This window comes from Microcaecilia unicolor, chromosome 8 (genome assembly GCF_901765095.1).
Source record: "Microcaecilia unicolor chromosome 8, aMicUni1.1, whole genome shotgun sequence".
NCBI lineage: Eukaryota > Metazoa > Chordata > Amphibia > Gymnophiona > Siphonopidae > Microcaecilia > Microcaecilia unicolor.
Window position 1 is genome coordinate 220,679,659 of NC_044038.1, and position 20,511 is coordinate 220,700,169.

At 43.1% G+C, this 20,511-nt stretch overlaps 1 protein-coding gene across 2 annotated transcripts in view; it reads right to left on the bottom strand.

Annotated features, from left to right (window-relative positions):
* Positions 1 to 20,511, bottom strand: part of EYA2 (EYA transcriptional coactivator and phosphatase 2) — a 298,678-nt gene that overhangs the window by 169,098 nt on the left and 109,069 nt on the right. For both annotated transcript variants that reach the window (XM_030212906.1, XM_030212905.1), the window contains exon 5: positions 7,818 to 7,934. In XM_030212906.1, coding sequence (XP_030068766.1) covers positions 7,818 to 7,934 — 117 coding nt within the window. The remainder of the gene's footprint in view (positions 1 to 7,817; positions 7,935 to 20,511) is intronic.

Consider the following 20,511-nt stretch of genomic DNA (forward strand, 5'->3'; position numbering starts at 1 on the left):
CTACATGGAATGTTGCTATTCCACTAGCAACATTCCATGTAGAAGGCTGCGCAGGCTTCTGTTTCTGTGAGTCTGACGTCCTGCACATACGTGCAGGACGTCAGACTCACAGAAGCAGAAGCCTGCGCGGCCACATTGGTGATCTGCAAGGGCCGACCTCTACATGGAATGTTGCTAGTGTAGTGGAATGGAATAGCAACATTCCATGTAGAATCTCCAATAGTAGCAACAGTGGAGGAGTGGCCTAGTGGTTAGGGTGGTGGACTTTGGTCCTGGGGAACTGAGGAACTGAGTTTGATCCCCACTTCAGGCACAGGCAGCTCCTTGTGAATCTGGGCAACACACTTAACCCTCCATTGCCCCATGTAAGCCGCATTGAGCCTGCCATGAGTGGGAAAGCGCGGGGTACAAATGTAACAAAAAAAAAAGATGCTGGGCTTGATGGACCTTTGGTCTTTCCCAGTATGGCAATACTTACGTGGTTTATCATTACCACGGAAGGCTGGGGGGATGTATTTCTGGCACTGAGGGAGGTGGGGTGAAATAGGGGAAAATCCTCAGATAGTTGGTAGCAAAGGCCTGTGGAACTATAGCCCCACAAGCGGAAGTTGGTTCTGACTAAAAAACAAAATTGGTCCTATTGAAAGTAATTTGTTCACTTGTCTTTTAGATTGTAAGCTTTTTGAGCAGGGACTGTCCCTCTATGTTAAATTGTACAGCGCTGCGTAACCCTAGTAGCGCTTAAGAAATGTTAAGTAGTAGTAGTAGTAGTAAAATGGAACATATGTCAACATTTCAAAAGGGCACATATTTTATAAAGGTAACATATATGTTAATGTTTATTTGTTGCTTAATATACCGCCTTTACAGAAAGACATCAAAGTGGTGCACAAATCAAAATATTATGGGGCCGATATTCAGTTCCGGGCTATTTCCGGTGATCGGCACTGAATATCCGATTTATTTTTGGCCGGTTTAAACTAACCAGCTAAGTTGATATTTGGAGATAGCTGGTTAAGTTTAAACTAGCCAAAGATATTCCAGCTATTTAAGTGCCCAATGTGGCCACTTGCAATAGCCGGCTATGCAGCGAATCTTCGGGGATAACCAATTATATCATGCGATGTAGCCAATTATCTACTAGCAGTTAACTGGGAATATTTTGCGGAGGATACCTGGCTGTTTCTCGCTGAATACTGATGGATAGCCAGTTTAAGTGCCATTCAACCGGCCAGGTGCTGTTGGCAAGTTTTGGAAACATCCAAATCCCGCCCCCTTGTGATTTGGATGAATTGCATAGAAAAACATCTTTAAAATATGTTTTGAAGATAGCGATTTGGACTTTTTTTTTTTTTTTTTACAAAAGAAAATGTCCATCTGCCAATTTTTGGACATTTTTCTGTTTCAAAAATGAGCCCCCAAATGAAAGAGTTCAAAAACAAAACAAATCAAACTCACATTCTTAAAATCTAATTCTGAAACCAAATCCATCCTCTAAACACAGCAGAAAAGCAAATAAAACAAATCATTCAAAAGAAAAAACAACAGACATATAAATCAGTTTTAAGCTGAAAACAGAACAAACTTCTTTTAGAGTTTATCTCGACTGGCAGATTATTCCAATCATCATCATACTCCTGGAACTAGTTTATCAAACCAGGCACAGTGAAGGGACATTCAAGTTAAACCATTCTTGAGATCAAAGACTACATGAGGTACATTTGTAGATAACCCATTTTAAGAGGCAGTGATAACTGATCAGCAAAACGCTTTACACACAAAACAGGGGCGTAGCCAGACACCCAATTTTGGGTGGGCCTGGGCCTAATACGGGTGGGGCAGAAGAACTCCACCCTGTCGCATGTGAATTGGTCTCTCCTTCTCTTGCCTGCATGCCATATGGTCTCTCAAACATCCCCCTTCCCAGCATACCTTTTAAATAGCAGATTTTCACCGACAGCGAACAGCAACTAATACACACTGCTCATGCTGGCCCCACAGCCTTCCCTCTGATGCAACTTTCTGTTTCCACATAGGCAGGAATACATCAGAGGGAAGGCTGTGGGGCCAGTGCCAACAGTATGTATCAGTCGCTGCTCGCTGCAGGCGACAATCTTCTATTTACAAGGTATGCAGGAGGGACAGTTGTTGGGAGTTTTCGGCTGCTGGGGCTTGCGGATCCCTGCCAGCCACATCATAGGTGTGCTGCTACTGGGTGGGCCTGAGTCCAAAGTGGGTGGGCCTGGACCCACCCAGGCCCACCCCTGGCTACGTCACTGACACAAAAGCTTAGGGCACAATATTTAATCAATTCAACTGGGCAGGAGATGCTCCAGGCTGGTGAAATTACACCGACTGGAGATTCCCCGGATTTAGTTATGCGTCACAGCGCTATCCTGCTGGTGCCAGGGCGGTGGAGCCTGGATTCACCCAGCCAGCAGCAATTTTCATTCCGCTAACCTGATAAGTGCCTGGATAAAGTCAGGACAGGAACAAAAGCTTTACAGACTTTATCTGGGCAGTTATTTGGGCAGGGTCTGAAAACAGGCTGGTACCTGCTTCACTTCTGGTGGCCAGAAAAGACCCAGATATTTAATGCTGATGCCTGGATAAGGCTCAGCATGGAACATCAAGGTCGAATTCTGTCTGTGGGCCCTTAAATTTTACATGTCATAACAGCGACCAATGCAACTGAAGTAATAAAGGAAACATATGATCCAAACTTCCTGAGCTGATACGATTCTGCGATGGCGGTGTCTTGCGCTTTTTGGAATGGTCTTATTGATGCCGAGAGCCCTAGGTAAACTGTATTGCAATAATCGAGTGGTGCTATTACTAACTGGTGCAAAATAGTCTTCAAATCATAACCATCTAAAATTGGCTTCAGTTTACAAAGCAATCTTAATTTGTAAAAGGAGCTCTGTACCATCCTTATAACCCGAGATTTAAATGTTGGGCCTAAATCTGTGATCACATCTAAATAAGAAACCTTCTGGCTTCACCTCCAGCCGTTGATCACCGATTCTTATACTGGCTGACCCTGATGCTTATCAGCTCCATAATCAGAACAATTTTCAAAAACATTTATGTGGGTATATAATGATTTATGCAGAATTTGGCTGTCTGAAAATTGTGTGCGGTGTTGGATAATCTTATACTTTTAATCACCTACAGTAAAGGTGTGGTCATAAACATGTTTAGGTCAGGGGAGGAAAACATCAACTTACAGATAGAATTTTCATTCCTATGTCCACTACTATGTATAAAAACATACAGCCAAGAAAAAGGTGCAATTATTCATGAAAACGTAATGCCCGCAGCATGTTTCAAACAGAAAATAGGCATGGACAGTTTGAAAATGGCCGCCTACATCTTGGCAAAAAAAACATTGGGCTCAACATTCAAAGACGATTACATATTCATAGGTGGCCAGTGACTATATTACTTGCTTATCTATGTATTTTCAGAAAATATACGGATATTGGGCTATTTAAATCATTAAGGGCATAGTGTGCCATAAGTCAGGAACACCTAACTGTAGGGGGCGATAACAATAGTTAATCACCAAAAATGGGAGTGAAATGGCAGTTAACACACAAAAGTGCACTTAGGTGTGTATAACTGTTTGAACGTATAAGTGCAAAGGGGCATTCACACGGGAAGAGCATTATAGAATTCCCACATTTAGTTGTGATCATTTATACCAGACATTGACATGGCATAAGTGGCTGCACCTGAAGCTGGGTGTGTAACTTTTTTTTTTTAATTTATGCTTTTACATTTATTAAACAACATAAATGTAATGGAAATATGGGAAACTGTTTATAAATTTTTTTATACATTGGAAATATCACTCTATCACTTTGTCCACAGTAAAGATCCAGATACTAGGCAAACAGAAAGGAATTAAGTATCAATGAGCTTGAAAAGCAAGTTTATCCTGCAAGCCAACTTTACAGCATATTACATTGTATAAGTGCAAAGGCGGCATTCACACGGGAAGGGCATTATAGAATTCCCACATTTAGTTGTGATCATTTATACCAGACATTGACATGGCATAAGTGGTCGCACCTGAAGCTGGGTGTGTAACTTGGTACTTATGCTAGTCTTGTATAACAGATTTGGTGCACAAATGTACAGTTATAGAATACCAGCTGAACACCCAAATGTTTGGTGCCTAAGTTTTAGTGTCCTTTATTGAACTGATCCCTAAATGGCCTGATAAAATCTGTATAAAAAATGGGGGTGATGTGGGGAAAATTATCTACGCTGAAGCCCCGGGATACATGACAGGCTTGATCGACTTACCAACTAGAAACACATCAGAATCTACACGAACATATCTAAATCTGCACTACCGAAGCTGCAAAGGCCTCAAATACAAATCAACTTACGCATCCAGCTTTTCCTACATAAGCACACAACTGTGGAACGCACTACCAAAAGCCTTGAAAACAACGCAAGACCACCTAAACTTCCAGACAACACTAAAAACTAACCTGTTTAAAAAGGCATACCCTACCAATCCAACCTAAATGCCTGATCTCTGCGACACAACAAAACTAACATACGTAATGGACATAACTCAACTCTTCTGTTGTACGATTCCCTAATTGTGGCTGTGCCACACGAACTTTATCTTACCACAACATCACTCTGTATTTGTTCTCACCAGAGTCAGCACCACATTGAGATGAAAGTAGGTGGGGAAATGTGGGATACAAATGTAACAAAATAAATAAAAAATGAGCTTGAGAGCAGTGATATTGGCTGCCATCTGAACAAGTAACTGAGGCAATTCTATAAATCGGTACAACAACGCCAAGCGCTAGGCACCAATTCCACAACAGCATCTGTGAGCCAGGATGTTGTTGTAGAATACTAGGTATGCCTCAGTTTAGGCGTGACCATTTACGCCAAGTCAATGGAAGGTATAAATGGGTGAGCCTACATGCGCCAAATGATGTGCGTAACTAATAGTATTCTATAAGTTACACACAAGGAAGTTTGAGGAACAGAAGATAGTGTTGACGTTACAAAGCTGAAGCCGGTCCATCCAAGCAGGTTTTCATTCTCCCCAATGCAGCCACCGCCATCTTAGTACACCCAAACCTATGTAACTGATGGGGCGACAAGCTCTGCCTACTGGCTTCAGCCCAGATAGTGGGCCAAGCATGCTCCTGCCGTCTCCTATTCATCAAACCTCCTTGGTTATGCATATCACCTGAAAACATAGGCACGGTCCACCCATTCTGCAACCATGTCCCCCATTCCTTCTGCAGTTACGCACTGTAATACTTACGCACTACCTTGTACAATAGGACCTAGTACACATTCAAACCTAACTACCAATTACTGGTGCTTATGATGTGCGTAAGTGGCATGCAGTCTAGCTGCCAATTTATAGAATTACCTCCTGCATGTTTAATTTAGGTGTTCTGGCATGATGACCATATTATATATCCATATTCAGCACCTCTACCTAGATTTTTACGTTCAGCTTAATCCAATCACCACGCTGATCGAAAAATGGACTGACTGTGGATTATAAACTACTGCTATCTGCTACAGAGGGGAATGGTAAAATCCCATTCCAAAAGCCCATCCACCCCACCTTCTGCCAATCACAAAAGTGAACTGAAAATACCTGGGCATGTTGGAAACATACCAGCCCTTGTCCAGTTAAAACTTTAGAACTAACAGTACATTTTATTTAAGCTGAAATTCAGGTTAGCATAGACATTTTTTCACGCAGGCTTGATCCTTAAGCCAAGAGCAATATACCAACAGCGGATATAACAGAAACACAACAGTTAGATTTATTCATTCTTCTCCTTTCGGTCTGAGGCCTAAAGTAATTCTGACTTCCTGAGACATGCTCTGGCATAGTTGATTCAGATTATTATTTAAAAAAAATTTCCAAAACAAACAAACGACGATTGGTCCGATCCATTTGGATGCTTTTTTCTGCTTCCTTTCATTCCTCTAATTGTTTTTGGCTACACGTGATAATGTGTTACATCTGTGGAGTGACTGTGCATGCACGAGGCTAGAAAAATGTGTGTCACAAAAAGGGCACGGTCTCAAAGTCAACATTCACCGAAACTCAGCCAGATGGATCGGAGCCCAGGCCACCTGAACAAGGATAATTGGGGAAAGCAATCCCAGCTTTGCCTTGTTTTCCCAAGAAGACTCAAGCAGGATTTAGAAGAAAGAACGCATTATGGACTAGAACGAGGGCTGGAACAGAACTCAGAATCAAATGTGAGAAAGTAACAAGGTTGGTTTGCTTGCAAAGAAACACTAGCAGTGTCAGTTGTGGAGAATCCCCCATGTAAGTGAAATCCAGTTATGCGCTCAAGGCCAAGTCTAGGGAGGGGTTTTTTGGACCAATAACCCACAGTCTGTGGCTTTTCATTTTCATAATTTTATGAATTGTTTGTCTGTTTGTAGATGTTTCCTTTTTGTAAATTTGGAGACTATGTACCCCTGACGCAGGCAGCGTTGTTGAAACACGGCCAGGTAGGATTTTTGATGAAGCTTATACACATTAGTGATCTTAGCTATTTGCTGCCCAATATTCAAAGCAAATTATGAATCTGTAAGTGGTGTTGAAAGCATAATTTGCTTTATCCACATATTTTCAAAAATTATACAGATTACATCAGGCTATTTAAATCATTAAACGGCCAGATATTATTTCAGCCTGTTAGCCCATAATGCTCTACGGTGTCGCAGGAGCTCGTTCCTTCACCCTCAAGGTCTCACTCTCTTCAGATGCCTTGGGCCGGCATTGCACTGCTGTTGGAAAGCGACAACAAGCACTTCCTGTATATAGCGACCTAACTGCCCAATGATAGCACAGCAAACAGCAAGACTCCCGCTAGGGGGCTGAGGAGGCCATTGTGAAGCCAAGGCAGACACATCCGAGGATCGCTCTTTCCACCTTGCGCTGAAAACTAAGGATGTGCAAGTGCTGGTATCATGGAGAGTAGCATTTTCATTTCCATCAGGTGGAAGTCTTCAGCTAGCAGAGATTGGGATCCCCGCCAGCTACTGCTAAACATATGCTACTATTGGGTGGGCCTGAGCCCTAATTAGGTGGGCCCTGGCCCACCCAGGCCCACCTGTGGCTACGCCACTGCTAGGAGGTGCCAAGGCAGACACATCCGAGGATCGCTCTTGCCCTCACTACCCTATAGGGAGATCCCCGATAGATGCTAGGGGTTTGGGAGTAGGAGGTTCTTAGCAGGAGTGTCGTTATACAGTCTGTGCCAGAGCCGGTGGTGGGAGGCAGGGCTGGTGGTTGGGAGGCGAGGATAGTGCTCGGCAGACTTATACAGTCTGTGCCAGAGCCGGTGGTTGGGAGGCAGGGAAAGTGCTGGCCAGACTTATACGGTCTGTGCCCTGAAGAGCACAGGTACAAATCAAAGTAGGGTATACACAAAAAGTAGCACATATGAGTTATCTTGTTGGGCAGACTGGATGGACCGTGCAGGTCTTTTTCTGCTGTCATCTACTATGTTACCATGTACCTGGGGCAATGGAGGGTTAAGTGACTTGCCCAGAGTCACAAGGAGCTGCCTGTGCCTGTAGTGGGAATCGAACCCAGTTCCCCAGGACCAAAGTCCACCACTCTAACCACTAGGCCACTCCTCCACAGCACAATAGTTTGAAAAACCAAGCAAGGTTCTAATTTGAGAAATGCAGCTAGCGCCTGGTACTTTATGAAGACAAGAGAAGCAAATACTAAACACCCTGGTGCTTAAAACATGCATAAGTGAAAGAGGAGAAAAGAAACCAGTGTTACTGACCGTGCATCTGATATGTGTATGGTGCTTGGCCTGGAGGAGGGGTACTGAAACTGGAACCATAGCTAAGGAAACCACTCTGTCCAGGAGAATGGCTGAGACTGTCTTCTGTTTTGATGCCTAGAAAAGCAAAAAAAAAATGTATTAAGCATGTATTGCTTAACAGTAAAAAAAGAAATAACATATATACATTTTATTTGAAAATGTTAACTTTTTTTTTTTTAAAGCAACATTTCCCCTTGTTTTTTTGCCCTGCAGAAATCTCTTCCTTAGGACTGGAGTGGAATGATTTGGGGGGGGGGGGGGGGTTGCAACCAATGGCCAACACCTTCTGCATTTGTATTTTGAAAATCTTTTCCATTATTCCTCTCTTTTTTTTACCACTTAGGGGCCCTTTTACAAAGCGGTGGTAGAGCTACCGCCGCTTTGTCACACGCCAATCTGGTACGTGGCCGCCGGCGGTAGTGCCTCCGGGACGCTGGAAATTATTTTTAATTTTTTCCACTGGGGACTAACCTGCCAGGTTATTGCAGGAGCCCTTACCTCCTCCTAAATATAAGTATATACTTACCATACAGTCATTTCCTTTTTTTCACAAAAACCTCGCTGCGGTAAATGGAGCCTCAGCGCGTGGACACCGCAGGCCCTTTTCACTGCAGTGTAGTAAAAGGGCCCCTTACTGTAGATTCTGCTTCTGTCTTTAATGCTTTGATATGTCCCTAACACCAGTGGCGTAGCCAGAATGTAATTTTTGGGTGGGTCAGTGAGTAGGTTGGGTGGGCATGCATTTCCTCTTCCCTTCTCCACCCCCCCTTAACCCCTCCCCACCCCGACATCCCATCTGAGCCCCCTTGCACGACCCAGTCCCCACCTGCCTACCAGCTCCATGATCGACGAGCAGACGACCCTCGTCTTCCACCCGGCACCAAGCCTTAAAAAAAAAAAAACGGAGAAACGCCTCGCGTCTGCTGTGCGCTGCTGTAAAGCAAGCAGCAAATCGTCTCGTCGACCCTTCCATCACTGTGTCCTGCCCTCGCGGAAATAGGAAGTTACATCAGAGGGCGGAACACAGTGAAGGAAGTGCCGACACGACGAAGCGATTTGCTGCTTGCTTTACAGCAGCGCACAGCAGACGCGAGGCGTTTCACCGTTTTTTTTTTTTTAAAGGCTAGAGTGCCGGATGGAAGACGAGAGTCGTTTGCTGGTCGATCATGGAGCTGGTAGGCAGGTGGGGACTGCAGCGCCAGCAGGGCACCCCCCCCTCCACATGCTGACACCCGGGGCGGGGCGGACGTTAGCTGGGCGGGCCTGGAAGGAAACTGGTTGGGCCTGGGCCCGTCCAGGCCCGCCCATGGCTACGCCCCTGCCTAACACTAGTGGGCCCTTTTACTATTTATGTATTTATTACATTTATACCCCACACTTTCCCGCAAAAGCAGGTACAATGCGGCTTACATAGTAAACAGAATTACAATTGCAAAAGTCTTGTAAAGAGAGTATTACAAATTGTAGTGTAACAGTAATAAAAAGGCTTTGAGAATATATAAATTGAACATGGGAAGGTGTAACAAAGATAGGAAAAAGAAATTAGGAGGGGTATGGTGTAGGAGGGATAAGGCAGGGAAGACAGGTGAGTATGGAGTAGTTTGGGAGGCATGGTTTATGATATAGTCGTCGTCAAAATGAGAATAAAGTGTGTGGGTTTATAAGGTTAGGTCGGGTTGTTTGGGTAAACTTGCTTGAAGAGATGGGTTTTCAACATTTTCCTGAAAGGTAGATAGTTGTTAATTGCTCTGATGGATCTCGGTAAAGTGTTCCAAAGCTAAGCCGCATAAGCGTCTACGTGAGCCCAACGTGTGCCAAAATGGGGTTATCACCCTGCTACCGCCTGGCTCTTGCGGTGATTTCATTTTTGGCGCTCGTCCAATACGCGCGGCCAAAAAATTATTTTTGGATGCACATATTGGACGCGCGCCAAGTGGCATTTAATGCACGTAGGTCATTACCGCCCGGTTACCAAGTGAGACTTTACTGCAAGGTCAATGGCTGGCAGTCAGGTTGCAGACCCAAAATGGACACAAGGCAATTTTGATTTTGCCGCATGTCCATTTTCGGCAAAAATTTGAAAAAGGCCTTTTTTTTTCACAAGCGGGCTGAAAAATAGATCGGCGCGTGCCCAATACCCGCGCGTACACTACCGCAAGCCATTTTTAGCACACCTTACATAATGAGTAAAAGGACCCCTAGGTCTCTTGCAGGATAACTCTACTGCAGACTGCCCAACTTACACAGCAGCTATGCAGATAAGAACATAAGAATAGCCATATACTGGGTCAGACCAATGGTCCATCTAGCCCACTATCCTGTTTTCCAAACAGTGGCCAAGCCAGGTCATAAGTACTACTACTACTACTTATTTCTACAGCACTACAAGGCATACGCAGCGCTGTACACCATACACAAAAAAGACAGTCCCTGCTCAAAGAGCTTACAATCTAGATAAGACAGGCAGACAGACAGACAGAATAATTAAGGGTAAGGGAATAAAAAGACAGGGCAACTGAGCAGTGGTTAGGAGTCAAAAGCAGTGGTAAAGAGGTGGGCTTTAAGTCTGGACGTGAAAACGGACAAAGAGGGGGCTAGACAACAGGCTCGGGAAGTTTATTCCAGGAGTGAGGTGCAGCAAGATAAAAGGAACGGAGTCTGGAATTAGCAGTAGAGGAGAAGGGGACAGATAAGAGAGATTTATCAACAGAACGAAGTACCCGAGGGGGGGCATAGGGAGAGACAAGAGTGGAGAGATACTGGGGAGCGGCAGAGTGAATGCACTTATAGGTCAATAAGAGAAGTTTGAATTGAATGCGGAAACAGATAGGGAGCCAGTGAAGTGACTTAAGGAGGGGGCTAATGTGAGCATAGCGATTTTGGTGGAAAATGAGTCGTGCAGCAGAGGTTTGGACTGATTGAAGAGGAGAGAGATGGCTAAGAGGGAGGCCGGTGAGAAGCAGGTTACAATAATGAAGACGAGAGGTGATAAGAGTGTGGATAAGGGTTCTGGTAGAGTGCTCAGAGATGAAGGGACGGATTTTGCTGATGTTATAGAGAAAGAAACAACCACAAAGAAGGGCGGAAGAGACCAAAAGGACCAGACTAACAACCGATAGTAAGAGCACCAAAAATAATAATAAATAATAACATTATTTTTGGTGCTTTTACTATCGGTTTTTAGTCTGGTCCTTTTGGTCTCTTCCGCCCTTCTTTGTGGTTGTCTGTGTATTTTGTGGTAGATTTGGACTCTCTTTGGTTGTTCATAGAGAAAGAAACGACAGGTATCTGGCAGAAACCCAAAGCGTGTCAACACTCCATACTACAAATCCCAGGGCAAGCAGCTGCTTCCCATGTCTGTCTCAATAGAAGTTATATCAGTTTTCTAAGGGAAATTATGCACGTTTTTAGATTGAAGGTAACCCCGTGAAAAGTAGATATACACATTTATATCTGCTGTTTTACCTCAGCTGGGAAAAAAGGCTTTTTTAAAAATGGAGCACTAAATGGCCGTGCGCTAAAATCAAAAGTAGCGTGCTGCTATTTACTGCCCGAGTCCTTACCACCACCCATTCACCTAGCGGTAAGGACTCGTGTGCTAACTTTGTGGTAATTATGCAGCGGGCACCAAAGTGGCCACGCTGATGATTACCGCCGGGAACGCCCCTCGCTGTACAAAATAGAAAAATATTTTCTATCGCGGGAAACAGCGTGCGCCAACTTTGAAATTACTGCTGGGTGCCCGCCCTACCCAGGCGGTAGTTTTGATTTGACGCATGCTACCTCCATGTTAGCTCTACCGCTGCTGGGTGTCTAAATGGCAGATGACGTTTAATGTGAACAAGTGCAAAGTGATGCATGTGGGAAAGAGGAACCCAAACTATAACTACGTCATGCAAGGTTCAGCGTTGGGAGTCACGGACCGAGAAAGGGATCTAGGTGTCATCGTTGATGATATGTTGAAAACTTCTGCTCAATGTGCTGCTACGGATAGGAAAGCAAATAGAATGTTGGGCATCATTAGGAAAGGGATTGAAAACAACAAGAAGGATATTATTCTGCCATTATATCGCTTCATGGTGCGACCACACCTCGAGTATTGTGTTCAATTCTGGTCGCCGCACCTCAAAAAAGACATAGTGGAATTGGAAAAGGTGCAGAGAAGGGTGACAAAGATGATACAGGGGATGGGACGACTTCCCTATCAGGAAAGGCTGAAGAGGCTGGGGCTCTTCAGCTTGGAGAAAAGGTGGCTGAGGGGAGATATGATAGAAGTCTATAAGATAATGAGTGGAATGGAACAGGTCGATGTGGAGCGTCTGTTTACACTTTCCAAAAATACTAGGACAAGGGGGCATGTGATGAAGCTGCAGTGTGGTAAATTTAAAACGAATTGGAGGAAAGTTTTCTTTACTCAACGCGTAGTTAAACTCTGAAATTTGCTGCTGGAAAAGGTGGTTAAGGTGGTTAACTTAGTGGACTTTAAAAAGGGTTGGACGGCTTCCTGGAGGAAAAAGCCATAGAATGTTATTGAATGGACGAGGGAATACAGTATTTCTAGGATGGGCGGGACAAATTGCTTGTTCTTTTGGCTGCTGTCGGTGACAGGATGTTGGGCTCGATGGATCCTTGGTCTGTCCCAGCATGGCGATGCTTATGTACTTATGCTTAGCAAAAATGGGCCCCCCCAGTGAATAAATCCTAATTAATAAATAATAGCCGTGACGTACGGCATCAGAAACAGCTGATTACGCCAGGAACTGCATTGAATGAAGGTGCTACTCCGGCGCCGAAGAACTAGATTCTCGGCTGGCGGGGCCAGCAAACAACAAGGTATTTGAAGCGGCGGGGCGGGCGGCGACAGCGGGGGAGGGTTGGTGGCGGGAGGGGGGGGGTTCAAGGGGATCATCGGGAGGGAGCCAGGGCCAAATCTACGGGGGCCCAGGCCCCTCAGGCCCCACGTAGCTACGCCACTGGTACACACAGTATCTGTTTGACATCCATAGCGTTTGACATCTATAGAGGAATGGATAACTGTAAAAAGATTGGCCGTTAATATAGATAAAACTGAAGTGATGATCCTTTGTAGGACTTAGGTATCTGAATGTCTGGAAGAGTTGGCTTAAAGCATCACATTCCCAGTGGCATCCCACCTTCATAGTCTGGGAGTGGTACAGGATTCTTCTTCATCCATGATGCAGCTAGATCGAGGAAGCAGCGCGAGCTTTTTTAGGCTTTGCTTATTATGGAAAGCAAAATATTGGCTTGCCTTCAGAAGATTTGAAAACTACATTGCAAGCGTTAGTTATAAATTGACAAAGTACATTCCGAAAAGGACACTACGCGTTCATCCCAAAGAAACTGTCTTCAGTTACCTGAACAATGCAGTCAAGTTTTCAATAACAAAGAAAGGAACATTTTCATGTGTTGGTCCTTTGTTCTGGAATTCTTTGCCAGATTAATTCATAATGTTTCTTATTTTTGTTTTAGAAAAGCTTATAAAAACTTGGTTGTTTCAGCAATGTTTTCATTAATTTCATTATTTTTTTTAGATTCTGTGCTGTTGGATTGTAGGTTGCATTGTTCTACTACTCGTTATTACCAATGTTTTTGTTTGAACATCTTGTATGTAAAGTAATAAATCTATTTTAATCACAATTAGAATACTGGTACTCTGATAACCAAAAATGTCTTGAAAGCATTGAAGACCTGGTTACGGCACAGAAGCGCCTGCGCCAAAGCACGGCCTGTGTCGGGTCACTTCTCAATAAAAGAACAGCATTTATCTCCAACCTGAAGGCCCAGTGTTGCTTTTTCTTGTTACTGTTTTACCCTCTCTTCTGTCACCTTGAGAGCATTGTAAGCAATACAGAATGTGGCAACCCTTCTGGTGACCACTGTTTCATGCTATGATCATTTCACCCCATACTTGGTGGCATTGCGTTCACTTCCGTAGCAAGAAGAGCAAAATTCAAGATGTTGATCTTGATCATCGGGCAATGAGCAGTGATAGTCCACAGTACATGGAAAGCTAGGTCAAGGAAGACATTAGGAAGCCATGTACCTAAGGGCGGCCCAAGGCAATCTGCTGCCTGAGGCAAGGGCTGAGATAGTGCACCCCTCCACCCCCGGTCATGGTCTGGCATCTTCCCCCTTCCTTCTTCAACCCCCTTCCCCAAGCCTACCTTTGTTTTTCAAAGACAGCGATGGTGGCAACAATTCCCATAGGCTGCCCTGCTGCCGGCACCAGCCTCTTCTCTCTACTGTGGCCAAACCCTGAGGATACAGGAAGTTATGTCAGAGGCAGGCCGCACTAGAGAGAAGAGGGCAGCCAATGGGAATAGTTGCCACCTCCGTCTTTTAATAAATAAAGACAAGGCTTGGGGAAGGGGACTGAAGAAGGAAATTGGACCAGTATCTAAAGCAGTAGCATCTTCCTTGTCTGCCAAAATGTTGGGATGTTTAACCACTGGTGGTAACTACCTAATACTTAACTTTTTCAGGAGGGTGTTTTTTGTCTCTCTCTTTATGACTGCTTTAAAGCACCCTTTGAGAACAACAGTTGATTTTGCTGAAATGTCTAGCAAATATACAGTGTTATTATGAGTGTGTGACATTCCTTAGAAGAAAGGAAAATGATCTTTATGAATGAAGAAGCAAAATTTGGGCTGAGTGCTGAGCTCCGGGCTGACCTTTGACCCACTGCTGGGTCCTATCAAAGCTCAGACTGTGCTCTTTTAGAAAACGCCTTGGAAGGGGTTTCTGAGCCAGTAGGGGATTTAGAAATGTCCCAGTATGAGACAGAGCACAGATTTTGGAAGCAGTAACTTTTACCTCCCAAGGATTTAAAGTTCACGTACAGCAGATTCAAGCAGCACAAAGAGGTCTGATCAAGTTTGACCATCAGGACTTCTACAACAAATATTCCGGGAGTTAATTTGCACTATGAGGTCAATTCAAGAAAGGCTGCTAAAGTTACATGCCAGAATTTTGCAATTATATGCCAAAATGTATGCATGCACAATAATAATAAGCCCACCTCCACAAGATATTTTTCATCAACAAGAACTTAATATATACATTTGTTATTGGATCTGTCAGATACCCAGGCTTTCATCCATCAGGCTGATTCACTTGAGCCTAGCATAACAAAGAATGAGCATGTAATCGTCATCAATCCGTGGCATATTTTCCATTTTCTTTAATTTTTAAAACTTTTTAAATAATATATAATGTATTTATTTGTTGCATTTGTATCCCACATTTTCCCACCTATTTGCAGGCTCAATGTGGCTTACATAATGCCGTAATGGCGATTGCCATTTCCGGATTGAGAAATACAAAATGGTTGTTAAGTGACAGAATAGATTAAGCAATCAAGTGTAGCGAGTTCATTTCTGGCATGAGAAGTAGAGTGGTATAACGACAAAGTTCATTAGTGCCAGTTAAGCAATCCAGTGTCGAGAGTTCGGTTTTGTCCTGTTCTGGTATGGGTTTCGTTGTCTGGTATTTAGGATGGATCATTGTGGTATGCCTTTTCGAACAAGTTGGTTTTTAATAACTTTCGGAAGTTTGTTAGGTCGTGTATTGTTTTGATGGCAGTCGGCAGGGCATTCCATAGTTGCGCGCTTATGTAGGAGAAGCTGGATGCATGTGCTGATTTATATTTTAGTCCTTTGCAGCTAGGGTAGTGAAGATTCAGGAACGTGTGTGCTGATATAATGAGTATTTAGCTCAAATTCTTCTTATTCTTCCATCAAAAGATATATGTAAAGTTATAGCAGGAGACGTATCTCAGATGCCTTTTTAACAATAAAACTTAGGCATGAGCATTTATGCCATGCCAATAGCACCTGATGCATGCTCTTAAATGTAGCAATAGTGCATGTAAATAGCGTTATTCTATAAAGTTACAGCATAAACGATAGCTATGCCCCTGCCCCATTCATGCCCCTCCCTCGCAATTGCATAGGATAGAAACCACGTGCTATTATACAGAATGGCAACTGAGCGCAGTTATGTGCATTAGTGTCAATCGACTGCAACTGTCACTGATTATTGATAACACCAATTATGGCATCACTTATACACACAGCTGTTAGTATTCTATAACCTACGTGCGCAAAATTGAACACAAGGCTCCTAGAGTTGCATGTGAGATTAGAGAATGGGGGTGTATGTGGCTGACTTGAAACTTGAACTGTTTGTGGCACTTGAAGGCCAGAAAGGGAAAGGGGATGGGACTTGATATACCACCTTTCTGTGGTTACAATCAAAGTGGTTTACATTTATTTATTTATTAGGATTTATTTACCGCCTTTTTGAAGGAATTCACTCAAGGCAGTGTACAGTAAGAACAGATCAAACATACGCAATAGGCAGTTACAGCAACAAAAATACTCAAACAACACAAAGTATGGCACTGTACACTATCCGCAATGTCAACACAATAGAACATTATTTATTATCTCATTTATACCCCTACATTTTCCCAACTGTGTCAGGCTCAATATGGCTTATATCGCACCGCAGAGGCAGACGCCAATGCAGTAAATTAAGCTGATACAGCATTAAACCTACATAAGAAATAAAGGAGAGGATGGGGAAGGAACGAAAGGAACAGGGAAACCAGGGGAGAGGAGGGAAGGGTGGATGTTTCCAAAATTGTCATTAGATTGATGTGTATCAATCAGTGGAGACATGTCGAGTCCTTGGGGTAGGCTTTTCAAAATAACATGGTCTTAAGAGATTTCCTGAAATTTAGATGGTTGTGGATGGTTTTTATAGTTTTTGGCAAAGAATTCCATAGTTGTGAGCTGATGAAGGAGAAGGATGAAGCATATGTGAATTTATACTTAAGCCCGTTGCAGCTTGGGTAATGAAGGTTTAGGTATGAACGGGATAGTCTTAATGCATTCCTGGGTGGACGGATGATTAGTTTAGTCATGTAGCCCGGGACTTTACCATAGAGAATTTTGTGAACTAGGGAGCAGATTTTAAAGGTGATTTGATTCTTGACAGGAAGCCAATGTAATTTCTTCACAATTGACAGTGAAGGTAAGGCAAAGTTCTAACATATAGATGGGTAAGAAAGTAGGAAGAGTTAGAAAGTAAGGTGATTGATTTGAAGAAAGTTGCACATGAGGTCAGAGAGATGGTAAAATATTATCTCAGCCAGGGTAGGAGTGGATAAACATGTCCCACTGCAGTATGTGCAGCCCGAGTTACTCCTTGTGCGTGTGAGTGAGACTAACAAGTTAGTTACTTCTTCCATTAAAGGCCTGGGTGAAGAGCCAAGTTTAAATGTTAAAATGCACTAAGCCCATTTCTTAGTGCATCTTAGTAAAAGGGTCTCTAAATGGCTACCAGCTGCACGTGCCTGCTACATTATGCTATATACCAATTATAGGGCAAGCAGGGGCTGAATGTTTTGTGGAATGGTGAGTGTAGCCTAAACCTCTAGAAACAAAATGTAGGTAGCTTAAGTGAACCAGCAGTTTCCCGTCTTGAATGTGAAGGTGTCTTTGCATGACTTATGCAGGTACTTATTTTGACCTGGGGGGCACTGGAGGGTTAAGCAACTTTCCCAGACAGTCACAAGGAGCTGCAGTGGGAATTGAACCCAGTTCCTCAGGATCAAATTCCGCTGCACTAAGGGCTAGGCTACTCCTCCACTAGTAGCATTCCATGTGGAATCTCAAATAGGGAAAGGGAAATGGGACTTTGTAACCACAGAAAGGCAGTATATCATCAAAGTTGTTTACATAACAGATACTTATTTTGACCTGGGGGCACTGGAGGGTTAAGTGACTTGCCCAGAGAGTCACAAGGAGTTGCAGTGAGAATTGAACCCAGTTCTACACATCCTCAGGCCATTGCATTAACTACTAGGCTACTCCTCACCACTTGTGCACTCTACACTTCACGCTGGTGTTCCAAGGGTCTAACTAGTTAATATTTAGTTAGACAGGCAAACACAGAGGTTTGTACTTCCTGTCCCTCATGGCAGTTAAAGGTAAGCATTTTCCTGCACACTAAGCCTGCATTAGGGTAGTAAAGGAAGCCCCTCAGGTAACAGGTCAAGAAGTTAACTAGAATCTACAATGGTAATGATTCTTTAAATATACATTATTATTTACAATAAATTCAGTTTTAATATATGGTCTGCTCTTCAGAAAAGATCATATGCCAGATGAAGTTCAAATGATATAATTCATAACAGAGATCTTTGGTTTCACCATTTATTTCTGGCACAGCCAGCCTGCCCCAGATTCACGGGTGTCCATTGTTTTCCAATGATGGCAGTGCAATGCAGGTGAAAACTCAGCCTGCTACCATTAAGCCACAATTAATTTTCAGTAAACAGGCATCCTGGAAGTCTCTGAACTGTTGTCCATCAGCAAAGGAAATTTGCAGCAAATTAATTTCCAGCAGAATGCTATGTTTTGTCTAGAAACTGACCTGGATTCATTTTGGTGACTGGAAACGATACTGATTCATTGTTCCTGGTTGCTAGCCAGGTGGGACATGTCATGTACAAGTACCACATCCATTGTGCAGAAAACAAAATAGGCAGTGATCCTGATAGGCAATCTATGGGATTTATAAGTAACATATGGCTCTGACATGTGTGTGCCCTAAAGACACATTTCAGTAGCAAATGGCCACATTTTTCACCTGCCTCAACCAGAACAACTGTGTTGAATTTTCACTGGAAATACTCCAGCTGATGCATGCCCAGCGCATTTTCACAAAATGCTGACTGCGGTAAGCTAATCATTCAATTTGGGTAAATTTCTCCCCTGTGTCCTTAGCCTTTTTTGTTTTACCTAAGGCCTCTGGATAAAGCTCTTGCCATTTCTGGGGATATTGTTGTCAGAAACAGAGAACGTGATGGCAGATAAAGAGCATAGATACAACCCAGTTTGTCAGCTTTTGTTGTTGTTGTTGTTGAACCTTTTAAGCTTATTTCTTTCTGGATCCTCTGGGTTTGTCCTGTATTTTCTTGAATTCTGATACGCTTTAGTAGAGAGGTGTGGTAGCCATGTTAGTCCACTCTTAAAGGTTATCAATAGAAATCAAACAAAATAAAACATGGAAAAGAAAATAAGATGATACCTTTTTTATTGGACATAACTTAATACATTTCTTGATTAGCTTTCGAAGGTTGCCCTTCTTCGTCAGATCGAAAATAAGCAAATGTGTTAGCAGATAGTATATATAAGAGAAACATCAAAGCATTACTTTGACAGTCTGACAGAGTGGGAGAGTGGGGGTATGCATGGGGACATCAAAGCATTTCATTGATATTCTAACAGGATGGGTGTTGGTAGGTGAGAGGATGGTAATAAACAGAGAAATACAGCTTTATGGTTTATAATGGGTTAGAAAACCCAGATCCTTTGATGTTTCTCTTATATATACTATCTGCTAACACATTTGCTTATTTCCAATCTGACGAAGAAGGGCAACCTTCGAAAGCTAATCAAGAAATGTATTGTTATGTCCAATAAAAAAGGTATCATCTTATTTTCTTTTCCATGTTTTATTTTGTTTGATTTCTATTGATAACGTTGAGTGAAGAAACATTTTCTCCAATTCGTTTTAAATTTACTACTTTGTAGCTTCATTGCGTGCCCCCTAGTCCCAGAAAAAGCAAACAAGTGATTCATGTCTACCCATTCCACTCCACTCATTATTTTATAGACCTCTCTGGATACATTCCTTCTAAACAGGATTCTTTTGTGCTTATCCCACGCATTTTTGAATTCCATTACCATTTTCATCTCCACCACCTCCCTTGGAAGGGCATTCCAAGTATCCATCACCTTCTCTATGAAAAAAATACTTCCTGACATTATTCCTGAGTCTGCTCCCCTTCAACCTCAATTCATATCCTCTAGTTCTATCGCCTTCCCGTCTCCAGAAATAGTTAGTTTGCGGATTAACTCTTTTCAAATATTTGAATATCTGTCTCATATCACTTCTCCTTTCCTCCAGGGTATACATGTTCAGATCATTAAGTCTCTCCTCGTAAATCTTGCAACGCAAATCCCATACCATTTTTGTAGCTTTTCTTTGCACTGCTTACGTCTTTTTACATCCTTAGCAAGATATGGCCTCCAAAATTGAACACAATACTCCAAGTAGGGCCTCACTAATGACTAGTAGAAGGGCATCAACACTTCCTTTCTTCTGCTGGCTATACCCCTCTCTATGCAGCCTTGCATCCTTCTGGCCATGGCCACTGACTTGTCACATTGTTTCTTCACCTTCGGATCTTCAGACACCATCACCCCAAGGTCCCTCTCCTGCGTCGAGCTTACCAATCTCTCTCCTCCTATCCGGTATATCTCTTTTGGGTTTCTGCACCCAAAGTAAATCACTCTGTACTTGGGAAAATCCTGGAAACCTGATTGGGTTGCGGCCCTCAAGGACCAAGGTTGCCCACCCCTGGTTTAGATCTTACCTATCTGGTAAGGCATTTCAGGTACAATGGCGAAGGTCTCTTTCTGAAAGTGTTACTCTTTCTTCTGGTGTCCCATAGGGATGTGTTCTGGGGCCTGTTCTCTTTAAAGTTTTCCTCTCCTCACTTGCACTTCTCTTACAATCACTGGATATTACTTTTTGCATTTATGTGGACAATGTTCAA